Source organism: Myiozetetes cayanensis, unplaced genomic scaffold (genome assembly GCF_022539395.1).
Source record: "Myiozetetes cayanensis isolate MyiCay16 unplaced genomic scaffold, myiCay2020 scf1, whole genome shotgun sequence".
NCBI lineage: Eukaryota > Metazoa > Chordata > Aves > Passeriformes > Tyrannidae > Myiozetetes > Myiozetetes cayanensis.
Window position 1 is genome coordinate 42,393,834 of NW_026086604.1, and position 13,046 is coordinate 42,406,879.

General features: G+C 45.4%; 1 protein-coding gene across 2 annotated transcripts in view; it reads left to right on the forward strand.

Annotated features, from left to right (window-relative positions):
• The first annotated feature begins 1,842 nt into the window (after positions 1 to 1,842).
• The window catches only part of GAREM1 (GRB2 associated regulator of MAPK1 subtype 1), a 98,533-nt gene continuing 87,329 nt past the window's right edge, over positions 1,843 to 13,046 (forward strand). Inside the window, exon 1 of one of the 2 annotated variants that reach the window (XM_050307201.1) lies at positions 1,843 to 2,079. In XM_050307201.1, the coding sequence (XP_050163158.1) occupies positions 1,959 to 2,079 (121 nt within the window). In that variant the 5' untranslated portion in view covers positions 1,843 to 1,958. The remainder of the gene's footprint in view (positions 2,080 to 13,046) is intronic. The other variant, XM_050307192.1, reaches the window with a different exon arrangement.

Consider the following 13,046-nt stretch of genomic DNA (forward strand, 5'->3'; position numbering starts at 1 on the left):
CATAAAGATGAGGGAGCTGGGCCTGTTCAGCCTTGAGAAAAGACAACTAAGAAGAGACCTCATCAATGTATACAAGCATCTTGAAGAGAGGGTGGCAAGAAGATGGAGCCAGGGCTCTTTTCAGTGGTGCCAAGCAGTAGGGCAAAGAGGCAACAGGCAGAAACTGATGCACAGGAAGTTCCACCTGAGTATAAGGAAGAAATTCTTTACTGTGCAGGTGACCAAGCACTGGAACAGGTTGCCCACAGAGGTTGTGGAGTCTCCCTCACTGATTCAAGAACTGACTGGACACAATCCTGTGCAATGTACTCTAGGATGACCCTGCTTGAGTAGGGAGGTTGAGCAGGAGGACCCACGTGCTCCCTTCCAGCTTTACCCATTCTGTGATTCTGTGCATTATTTTGCATTTCAGTAGCTTAATTCACCTAAGTTTTTGGTGAACTTTGTAAAAGGCAAACTACTTTGAAAAGAAGTGTATTTTCAAAGCTAAATTTTTGAAAATTGTTGAAGCTAACTATTCAGGTAGGTAGGATCTAACAGCAGCATGACTGAGTGTAGAGAATGAAGGTTTTTCATAGTGCTGGGAAAACCCAGTGTCCTACTGTATAGCTAAAGCATGGACCCACAGCAGCATGAGGTTCAAACCAACCCAGACCCACTTAAGGCAAGATAACTTGGGTTTTCTGTAATCTTCAATGCTGACTGGCTACCACAGTCTTTGTTTCATCATGGAGACCGTGGATTAACTCCCAGTCTCAGCAGCAGAGCAGAACAAGAGCGTGTCTGTCTCAGCCCTCCTCGTGCTGGCAGTGCTGTGGCACAAGCAGTGACAAAGGCACGCAGCAGTGTCTGGCCCTTCACCCAGGGCTTGAGGCAGGGCAAGTGGCAGGAGGGCTCTTCGTACCACAGCTCTTCCCTGAGCTCTGCCACCCCTGGCAGTCTCAAAGATGATGCAGAAGATGGAGCCTGGAGAGAGATGCTGGCTGTGGATGTTGTCAGTCGTTTTACTAATCACTGCAAGGCACTTTTATGTTTCTAGTCAACAGTACAGCCTTAAATGCAGCCAAGTTTACTGCAGTAAAATAAACAGTTTTGACACAGAAGTGAACAAAATAAACTTAAGCACAGTACAGTGCTAACCACCCAGGAGTTAGCTTTTCTGGTTTAATTTCCCAGAGTTTCTGCAGTCTGGCAGTCTGGCGATCAAAATGCACGAAAGAAAGGATAACATTAAATATCTTGTGAAGATCATGTAAGACTTCATCACACAAGCCACTTCGAAGAGAGGACGAGTAGTTGATTACACATTTTCCCATGGTCTGCAGACCTTTGAATACGCAATATACGCAATGCTTGCATGTGCAGCAACAGTGACTTCTGCGCGCCGCTGTCTCTGTGTGCGTGAATTCACACGGCCGTGCGCGATTCACAGGTGAAAACCAAAGGACGCATAGCCGGGAGCGCGGGCTGCACGTCGGGCGAGCGGTCGGAGGGTGGAGTGAGAGGGACGGGCAGCGCGGCTCCGGCGCTCGGTGTCTCCCGCCGGGCGGGCGGGCGGGCAGCCCCGGCACTTTCCTTTTCGGCGGGGAGGAGCGGCAGCTGCGCAGGCGTTGCTCGCACCCTGTTGATTAGTCAGTGCTGGGATGGCGCTTCCTGGGCCAGGCGCGGCGGCGGGCGGCCCCAGCCGCTCCCGGGGGGCGGCGGGAGCAGCAGCAGCAGCAGCCGCCGCAGCGGCAGCGGGCGCCCGGCGGGCCTCCCTCTCTGCCTAGCCCCGCTTGTCCCGGAGCGGCTGGCGCTCGGCGAGCCAGGCTCTCCCTCCCTCCCTCCCTCCCTCCTCCCTCCCTGCGTTCCCGCTCCGCCGCCCTCCCGGCTGGCAGCCGCCCCGCCGGGTGGGAGCACCCCGCCGGCCGGCGCTGCCCGTCTGGCTGCTCCCTCCCCTCCCTTCCCGGGCCGGGAAGATGGACCCCGGCCCGCCACCGGGCTGCAGTCTCAAGGACGTGAAGTGGAGCGCGGTGGCCGTGCCCCTGGACCGGCTCGTCAGCACCTACCGGCTGCCCCAGATCGCCCGGCTGGACAGCGGTGCGTGGGGCGGGGAGCGGGGCCGGGCGGCAGCGGATGGCGCTGGCGACCCTCCGCGGCTCCGGGAGCCGCGGGAGGGGTTCGGGCAGCCCGCCCCGGGAGTGCTCCCCGCGCGGTCCTTGAACTTGGCATCTGCCGTCGCCGCGTCTCGGTGCGAGGCTCCGGCTTGCGCCGGCATCCGTGCGTTGCTTTGCGTTAAAATACCTGGCTAATACACCCCCGTCCCCCCTCCGTGTGTGTGTGTGTGGAGGGGAGCTCGCTGTAGCCTGTGTGCTGTCAGCTGCCTGCCCTACTAAGAGAGGTCCTCGCAGTCCCAAATTAAGCGTAGAAGGGCATTTTCAGCGCTGGAGACCCCGTGATGAAGTGATGCTACAACAAGGCCAAATAAGAAGGGATATTAAGTAGCCAAGTGGGCTAAATTCCAAGTGTTACAGTGCACTTGGAAAGCCACGGACCTGTAAAAAGGGGAGTAACGTAAGAAGCCTTTATAGTTTCTAGATAACTTTTTTTATTACAGTTCACTTGGGTCTCACCTGTGGTTTCCAAGTCTGCAGCTTTTTGTTTACTCCAGGAAATAAGAAACAAGCCTGACAGAACAGCTATGACAACAGCATTTTACCTTTCCTAGATCCGTGTCTTAGAAAGTAGTGTGTCTGCACAGAGATTTAGGGAAAGGGGGGAAAATTTTATGAAGGTTCAGACAGCTGCTTTGTAGTAGTGTGTGTGTGCATTGCATGGTAGCTCCATGAAAACTGTCCAATTCTCTAAGGGAATGCGGAAGATAACTCACAAATTGGGAAAAATTTCCAGGCTTTTTAATTCATTAGCTTATGAACTCACCATATACAAGGTAATAGAGCAGTCTTTGATTTATCAAGTTTTGTATTGATTTGGAAAAGTTAAAAATGAGCACAGGCATCATCCTCTGTTACTCCCCAGTATGCAGGTCAAGACCAGGACTGGTTTATTACTTAACTGCAGTTTCCATAATCCGGTGATGATTTTTGACTTTGTCCTTTGATTATGGAGTACCTTTTCCTTTCACTTGTAGTGCTTCCTCAGAGCTGGCACTCTGAGAGCAGGTTAAAGAAAAGCTTTTTTGGTTTTTAACTGCATCTGCCTCTTCTTTGTACTGTCAAGTGTATGTTGTCCTGTGAGAATGGCGAAGCTGGTATGTTAAGGAGTTCCTTGTGGTAATACCTTCTGTCACTAGACACTGCTAAGATGGCCTCCAGTTACTGCACTTAAGGCTGTCAATTTACTTGAGGTTCCTGGCAGTGGTTCAGGCTTTAACAGGATGTATATATTGATGACTTATTAATTTCCCTCTCTGTGTCTCATACTTCCCAATCTCCCTGCTCCTGTTGTCTTGCTTTATTGGAAGGGACCTGAAAGAGCTTTGTTGGTGAAGAAATTTTATGGCTTTTGAAGCAAGCAATTTTTAATTTTTTTTGGGGGAGGAGGGATCCTGGGTTGGACCTGGTGATGGGAATATTCCATAATGTTGGGGAGATGAAGATGATGTGGATTTTGGGCAAAGGCTTTTTTATCCTGTATGCCACACTTCGAGCATGTGCACAGGCAAGTGGATGTAAACAGACCTGAGCTCTTTTGCCCATGCCCTGAGATGGCCAGACATGAGGCAGCTGTTGGTGTAGGTGTCCTGCAAGTAGTGGTTCAACCCCACACCAAGCCTTGCCAGGAGGCAGGCTCGAGTATAGCTGTGTGTTAAGGGCTTTGGCTTGGAGCTGGTTGAGGTCTGGCCAGTTCAGCAGCTCTTGAGTCTGGTTTTACCTACCCATGTGGATGTACTTTTAACTTCTGGGACTGCAGACGGCAGATGAATCAATATTTTATAAGGAACGCAGACGCCATGGTCTTGGTGATATGAATAGAACGCTTTTCCTTTTTCCTCAGGATATTGTCTTCCAGTAAGAGAAAGCAACCGTGAATCAGTGCATAGTCTTCTAAAGGAGAAAAGTTAGGAATGTGCAATATTTGTGGAATTGACTGGAGCACGGGCTGTCTGGAGCACTGGTTGCTCTTCATCCCTGTCCTTGTCTTGCAAAGTTAACAAGTGGAGTTCTGTCAGAGAATTTCTTGATGCAACTCTGAAGAAAATAAATGCAGAGTCGAATCCAAATGTGGGTCATCCAACTCTTAGGAAGTTTAAGACTACCTCCGTTAACGAAGTAGCTCTTGTGCCAGTTTTATCAGGGTGTGGCTCTTGTCTCTGGGTCAGGGTTTGTTTACACAGGAATGGCCTTGTCTCTTCTTTAGACACTCAATTCCTCTTCAGATCAGTGGAAGCTGCCTGTGTTTTGTGCTGTTGGAAATCAAACCACCTGTAGATGTCTGTCTTCAGTCACCTTTTGATTCTGTGGTTGGCCTCTGTCTGTAGCAGTGAGTTGCTTCTAGGCTGGTTGTTTCAGTTATCGTGAGGTTTTGTGAAAGCCGGAATTTGTTTCTTCTGCTGAATCAGGATGTAGGAGAGGATTGTAAAGCTGGAGTCATATTTTCTTCAGAAGATGCGAGTCTTACTGTGTTGTTTCTACATTTCTTAATGGACTTTAGCACTAGGTGGATAATGTTCATAGATGATACCCACAGAAGATCCCATTTTTCACTGTTGCTTCACCTTTGAGCCTTTCAATTTGAGGAGGGAGAATGGGTTTGATGAATGCAGTTTCATTCTTTGAACTTGGATGTGAGGCTCCTGGAAAAATGCCCTTAAGTAATTCAGTTTGATTCCTTGACAGGATGAAGTTATGAAATATTTATGTGCACTAAATTTGGTCCTCTGCTAAGAAGGGAGGGTTTTTCTTGATGGTATGGGAGGAAGTAGTCTGTTGTTACATCAAGGAACAGTTGGAAATAGTTAGGCATTGATGCCTACATTATCCATCTAGAAATGATAAATATGTCGATGATAAATATGTTCTCTTTTTTTCAGATTAAAATTTAAGACTGATGTTTCAGGTTATGCTTTTGGATACTTTAATTCATAAATCAAATTTTGTTTGTTTTCATCTGTTCATGTGTTTTAACATTTTGTTGGTGAATATTGTTCCATTAATTGAACAAATAGTCTGAAAAAAGCCAAATCTGTCACTCTTGAGATAGGAAGCAAATGGTTTTTATATGGGGGTTTTTTTCCAACTTCTATAACAAATATTTCTAGACGATAACTCAAATATAAAACAGCTAAAAAGAGTGCTAAACACCATACCAAAGAAAATGCATGGGCTTTATTTCACACTTGGAATTCACTGAGTGGGCTCTTTCAGATGAAAAGAAGGAAGACTTTAACAGCAAGAGAGGAGTGAACTTAGTGCTGTGTTTTTCTTGTCCTTCACCCCCCTCCCCCCTCTGCCCCCAGTCCTGATTTGCATTGTCACAGCTGAATCCCACCCCAGTGAGAGACTTGTGGGTGGGTACAGTGGGGAAAAGATTTTACTGTGGGAACCCTCAGCAGAAAGAGATCTTATCTGAGTGTGGTGCTTGCAAGAGGGCAAAAGGTGAGCATCGCTGGTCTGTGAGAACCCAGGGGTGCACGTGGGGCTTGGCTTGGCTCCCTTTAGACCATCAGTTCAGTAGAAAAAGCTGATGTCAAAGCTGTGACTGTGTCTTGTTGGTAATGTGGAAACGATGTTGTGCATGGTTATCTCAGGGCTTTAAATTTCTGGTAATTATTTTTCTAAGGATAATTTTGGAGGGTGAAAGAGAAATGCTATCAAGGTTAAGATCTGGAAAATATTGCTTTGCATAGAGCTGAGCTTCAGGCCAAGCATTTTTTTGTAAGCTCACTGCTCCCTTCAGACTCCCAAGAGTCTGTCATTCTTTTTCTTAGTGGAACTCCCTCTTTCCCAGACACTCTTGCAGTGTTTCCACAAGTAAGGAGCAGCCTTTGCTAGGAGGTAGTAGATACGAACTGGAAAATTTCACAGAAATTCACAGTTTGCGTACAAAGGCTAAAGTTTTTGGGAGTAAGAGGGCATGTGGTCCTCTGATTTTTATTTAAATTTTTCACAAAGGACAAACATATTTATGCATGCTCTTAAAAAAAAGAAAAAATTTGATGTTATGGAACCTGGTGTTCTTGGGATCAAACATAGTGGCACTTCTCCTCAAGTCATAGACAAATTATTGCCTACTTTGCATGGTAGGGAAACCGTGCTGAACTTTCCTGGAAGTGAGATTATAGACTTTGATGAACCATTGAGAGTCTGAAGGAAATTCTTCCCTGTATGATGTACTGTATGATGAAGTGACGGAATTAGTGGCTATAAAGAAAGGAAAAATCTGTAAAATGCAAATTTAAGAGGTGGTTTCTTCTCTCTTACCCCTGGGACAACTCTTGTGCGTATGAGCAGTGGGTGAATAGTGAGCTTGTGCTCCTGTTGCTTCTGGGGACAAAGGGATTTTCTTTATTTATTTTATTTCCGGTTCTCTTTTTCTCTTTCATTTCAAAACTTTTTCATGGTGACCTCTGTCTACCCCAGTCGTGTTCAGGGGCCTATTGTTCTGTGCAGCACATTACTCTAGAGTTGATTCCAGTTCCAAGTATCTGAAAACTGAGCACCCTCACATCTTATCAAAGAACATTGTCCTCAATAGAACAGCGTGGCCAGGTACATAATGAAAATTTTGCATTGCGTCACTCCACAAATACAGGTTATCTGTGAAGTTGAACAATACTCAGAACTACAGAGACTTAGACTTTAAAGGTCTGAATACTGCTGTCTGTGCTTTAATTGTCTTGAATGACCTCCTTCTTTTGAGAAGCTAGTGCAGTAATCTGTCACTGAATAAATCTTTAAAAGCATCATGTGGGGGTAGGGCAAAGCTTTTGGGTGGACCAAGAAAAAGGTTTCATATATGCTCAGACCCTGGGCAATGGCCATGATCTGGTTTCCCACTCTAGGTGTGGCCGTCTTGTGTACTGTGGTGTGGTAGGTGACAGTTCTCATACCCTGGGCAGGCAGACAAGTGTCTGTGATTTGAAGGCAAAAATCCTCCAGATATATTATATTCACATGGCTTGATTTCTTCCTTAAGTGCTGAGGAGCTTTGAAACACCGGGTGTTTATACTGTGTGTTCTGCCATTTAAGTATAATCTCAGAAGCATCTCCTCCTTGATTCCTCTTCTTTCTTCCTTTACTGTGAGGTCTGCTGTTTCCATCCAGACAATTGAATGAAAAAACAATTGTCAGGTTGCCACTAACCACGGATTCTGGGGTTTTGTTTTGGTTGGGTTTGTTTTTTTTCCTTCTCTCCTGCTGGCAGAGATGTGTTCCAGAAACATTTTAGTGAAAAAGCTTTTAATTCATTTAAAACCTGCAGCTACCGAATGGTGTCTGTGAAGATTACCGTGCCCTTCTGGAGATGGAGGCCAGTAACTTGGCAACACCTATTCCCAGGAGTACCACAGACTTCAAGTGAGGTAGATAGAGTTCAGCAGCATACTCATTTTACCCCTAAAAATCCATGATTTCTTTGAGCTCCTTTCATGGTTGGCAGTGATTCAATGTGCAGTAGAGTGTATCCTGCGTTCTTTACCCAGCTATTTGACCTTTAATGGTGTGGTAGGGCTGTTAAGATGGAAAATAGTTGCCTTGCTCTTATTTCTTGCATACTTAGTAAATGTTCATACTCTTTTCTGTTATTCATGGTGTGAAACTACTAGCTCTTTGTTTCAATTTCTGAAGTTTTGTTTCTGTTAGGTGAAGCCTTTGTGCATGTGCCTGGACAAACACGTCTTGGGTCATTCTGCAGTTTAGGTTTTGGATGGTGAAACACCATTAGTCTTTTCTTCACTGATATTCAAATGCTATAAATTTAAATCCATGGGAGATTTTCTTTCTTCCTCGACTACCCCCCCCCTCCATTTCAAATAAGGCACAAGATATACATAAAATTAAAGGTATTAAGGTACCTTGAACAGTTAGTAAAACCCTTAATCTTAAAACAAATGTGGTGTGATGAATCATAATGCTGCTGTTGCAAGGAATGGTATAAGTCTAGCATAGGAAAGAAGGGTTTCGTTGTTTTCTGCTTTGTCTGTAAGAGTTGTTCTGGAACTAGGTGTTCCTGACTTCGGTGATTACGTGAATTGGCACTCCCTGTAATGCCCCAGCAAAGGCAACTCCAGGGAGTATGCCAAGACAAAGTGCTGGAGGATATTCGACGGCATGGTCTGGTGCTACAGGATTCGATGGAAGCTGTGGGAAGAACTGCAGTGTGTTCCAGTCATTCCAGTGGTGGTTTGTCAGCAGCAAAGGGCATGGGTGTTGCTGTATTTCCTTTTGGCATTAGGAGTAACAAGTTGGTTGGATTAGGAAAGCTTAAGTCTCTCCCCTATAGGAAAATATTATCATCTTAATGTGGATTGCATGTGACTCAAAACCAACCTTCATAAAACTCAGTGAGGCAATATTTCAAGTCTGAATTTTTTTGTTTTTAATGGTGCTTCTCTTTGGAACGAGTTTTATGTAGCATTTGTGGTCTGCAATTTTCATACCACTGCAGTATGAAAAACTTGTGGAGCGAATTTCACTGTGCCTCCACCTGTAAGCCCTGTCTGCTCATCTTAAAGGGCTTAGCACAGAAATGTAAAATTGAGATGTATAAGCAGATTGAAGAGAGTGTCTTTGCCGAGGATCAGGGCCACATCTGCTCTGCAGTCTCTGAGGTGGTGTGCATGTCGGCATAAAACTAATAAATCACAGCTTTGCCAGGGCACCTGCACGCTTGGCTGGGGCTTTGTACCAGCAAGAATAACTACTCTGTCTCCTGTACTGCTGCTGCATGGTGTAGTGCCCTGCCAGGCTTGGTGCTGTGTGCTGGGGGGCAGAAGTGTCTTTCTGGTGGGGAGAGCTTGGAGTCCAGCGTCCTCATCCCTCAGGTTGTCTGTTGTGCAGAGGGAGACAGTCCTGAGCCTGTAAAATGCACACCGAGTGGATCAAGCCACGATGAAGATGTGAAGTGCCCAGCAATTGCTGCCAGAGCTGTGGGTTCTGGGGGTGTGAGGAGCCCTGTGTGGGACTACAGCATCTACATGCCCAGACAAGAGCTGATGTGACCTCAGCAGAGGAGTGGATGGTGATTTTTACTGGGAAAAGCAGCAAGTCTTATGGTGGGGAAGGTCACTTGGAGCTTCCTGGAAGCGCAGACCTTCAAGAAATACAAAATTGCTTTAAAAATACCCTCTTTGTTTGTTGGGTTTTCCTTTCTTGGTGCTATAATCTTGTGGTAATCACAGAGAACTTGGATGAATGTATATTTCCCTGGTCTGTGAGAATGTTGCTGGGCTCCTAAAGAGAAGCAAGGGTAAAGATTTAAATATGGTCTCAGAGGCTGGAAGACACCAGAGAGCTCAAGCTGATGAAGCTGATACTGGAATTGCTTCATGCCAGGGCTGAACCTTAGTGACTCAGATCTAAATGTTATGTAAAATACAACATGCTGCAATTCTATTTGTGAAATGGGCAGAGAAAACATTGTGGTGGTGACAAGGAAATTGGGGCATTTCTTCTTACAGTGAGAGCTGGGGGAATGGGAAGAAAAGCTGAGCAAGGGACTAAAAGCCCCCTTTGACAGACCAGTAAGTGTGCCATGCTTTCCTTGCTGTCTTGGTGCCTTCATGGCAAAGTGTCTACTTGGCGTGGGTGACAGGTTTCCAGGGACAGGTGGGGGGGCTGTGGTCACTGTCTGGGTGAGCACCAACCACTGGCCAGATGCAGTGTTGGGATGTGCATCCTCCAGAGGCAAAGTGCTGGACTTGAGCCTGCATAGGGTCACAGTTCTCCTCTGCAAGAAAGATATGGGCTAGTTGCATCTAGAACAGAGATTAGATATCCTGAACAGAGTGAGTAAGTCTTCCCTCTGTCCTGAATGTACAGACTGTGTGCCCAAGACTGACCCAAGGGCACAAGTGAAGGAAGGTCCCTGTGTGTAACCTAAGCCGTTGTTCAAAAATTGCCCGCCCCCCGACTCTGTGTTGTGCAGCCAGGGCTGTTGCTGAGCACTGAATGAGCTGGGCTGCTGGACTGAAGCCTTGCAGCTGGGTTTGTAAGAGTCATGCAGTCTAAATACTCAAGTTACTAACTTCCAGGAACTATTTCAAAGTAACCCACAAATGCTTGGATATCCCCCTCTCTTGTGTTTGTTTTTCTGTTCACAGCTTTTTTTTGTTGTTGCTGTTCCAACTGGCAATTTTGTTATTTGCCCCTACTAAAAGTGAGCACTGACTATTCCTTTTGCTTCCTGGCACCTCTCCTTTTTAGAGATGAAAGAGGAAGGATTGGGGTGGGAAGATGAAGGAAAGTTTTCTAAGGAGGGGGAGGAAAAAGGCACATGGACACAGATCTCCTCTCTTTCCTGTTGTGTCTTGCAGGGCGTCTTTTCAGGGCATGTTGGGTTCAAGGAACCCTTAGCTCCAGTCTGTATCATTCATTCCATCCCCCAGGCTACTGTCCTGCACTTGTGGGCTTCTAGTAGGTGTTGGAAGGTAACCTGTAGTAGTTTCCAAGGTCACTGTCAGGTAGAATGTTCAGTACCGTCTAGCAGTGGCAGAACTGAGCAGTGCAAGGAGTTGCTTCTATTTTTCTGTTATTCTTTCCTGTCTTCAGCCAGGGTAGTCCTTCCTTACACCTCTTTCATCTGTTGTATTGTCTGTCCTCCAGCTTCTTCCAGTTCCTGTGCAAACTCTGCTTCTCCATCCCTCCATACCCTTATCTTTTTGCTCTGTGCCCTCTTCTTTTCCCTTGTCTTGGAGGTAAAAGGTGTTTCTTGGACCAGAGAGCAGTGTGATGTTTGTCTGTCTGTGTTCGAGGAGGGGTAGCTGTGTATGTGCTAGCAGAAGTGAGGAAGCAAGCAGGGAAAGTTATTTCAGGCAGTTCTAGAGACTTCAAGGTTTCTGGTCACCGAGATCAGAAATTGGAACTGCAGCTTGTTGCTGTTGGAAGGAGATGGATATTCTGGGCTTCACTGCAGAGGGGGTGGTTTTTATCAGCTCACATTAACAGGAGATCTTCCCCTGTGGAGTCTTACACTTTGCTATTGACATGCTGTTTGGTTTAACTTCGGTGAAGGGAGTTTTGCTGGCAGGGCTCAAATGTGAATTGGTAGGCTTTGCATGTAATGCTCTCTTGTCTCAGCCAGCGCTGACTGCTCGACTTAAAGAATGAGAGTGGGGATACTGTATATTTGTAAAAATAATAATAATCTTTGTCCATTTGTTATATGATATGCTGAGCTGAAAGGAGAACCTTATGTGTACATCCCTGCTGAAAGACTGGTTTCCAAAACATTTAATTATTCCTGCTTCTTTCTTAAGTTTTATTGAAGCTTCAATTTATTCAAAGGTCAAAATGCCCTGTTTCTTCTATGAAGGAACCATAACCACATGCATAGAGTAATATCTGAGATCTCATTTGAGTTGCATTTGTGTAATTTCATTATGGTCAGACTTTTTTTTCTATCTCAGTCGCTGAATGTGAAGCAGGAAAATCATGGCAGGAAAATATAGAAAGCATCAGCACATGTGTGACTCAGAGTGGTGATGGGGTTCTGTATGAAAATACAAAATATGAATAGTTACACACCTGTGTTACTGCAGCCACTGGACTCAGGATGTGGCTTTAGACAAGCAGCAAAGCTGCAGCAGTACTGCAGCTGAATGTAGGGCAAGCTGGAGGAGACGATTTTTCTGTTGCATGTCTTATGGGTTGCAATGTCAAATATAATTTGGATTTCTGTCAATATATAACAAAATATCTTAAGACCAAATTGCCTGTGGGCAAAGATAAATGTGCCCTCGAGGGGGAAGTGAGGCATGATGGGCTTTCACTCTGTATTCTGCGTGCTGCTTACCAATAGAAGCTTTCCTATTCGCAGGAAGGGTTTTTGTTTTGTGTTTTTTTGTGCCTTCTTAAGATCATAAAAGTATTATCAAAGAGCTGTTAAGAGCTGTTATTCATTTTTCCCTTATGTTTTATTAAAAACAAAGCCATTCTTTTCATACCTTACAATTTAAGTGTAGATTTCTCTGAAACAATGGAAATAAATTGCATTGAGGATTAAGACTGTTCTTGATCAGAAAAGATGTAGGGACAGCTTTGATTGCATTCCTCTTGTTAGTATTCCCATATTACTCAGATAACTGGCAGAACTCAGCAGTTCCAGGATGTAACCAAACTAAACAGGTGCCTAATTAAGAGTTGAGGATAGGGTAGGATGGACAAAGCTAAAATGCAGAGGCAATGTCAGCTCCAACAAGTGAGTACTGTGTGTGCACAATCCAGTAGTGCCTGCTTGGTCTGTGAGGGCATGGGGAGGTGGGCCAGGCCACTGGGCAAGCAGCCAGGTGTCAACCCCACTTCACAGAAGAGCTGAACTTTTGTTCACTTCCAGCTGTTTTTATTCCGTACTTAACACAGTCTGCAAGAAAAATGAGAGACAAATTAAATTGTAATGTTGAGTTCTCTCACAGCCAAGGAAAACTATGCTTGAGCAGCTCCTGCATTTGGGCTACTTTATTTTTAATTGGGAGCTTATCCAAAATGCCCCAAGTTCAAACAGGGATCACTGCTGTGCAACACAAAGTGGCATAGTGTCTCTTTAGGACTGGAGATATATAATGAGAGGACAGAGCATGTTTGCTTGGATACTATTTTAAAATATCATCTAATTATAAATAACTGTCAGTGGGAGCTCCCCAGATCTCATGCTGTGCCCAGAAAAAGTCTGAATGAATAGGCTGTTTTTCTGTCTGCCAGGGCCATCTAGACTCAGATTCGAGCTCTTAAATCCGTGAGGTTGGTAGGTTAAAAATTTTCTTCGTCTGGGGAGCTTTAGCCAGCCTTCCCTGACCACTACACATTGTGAGAGATGACTGCAGCAGCTAAGGTGTGCAGCTGCCTCCAGTTTGATCAACTAAAGCAACCATTCTGTGTCTATGCTTGGA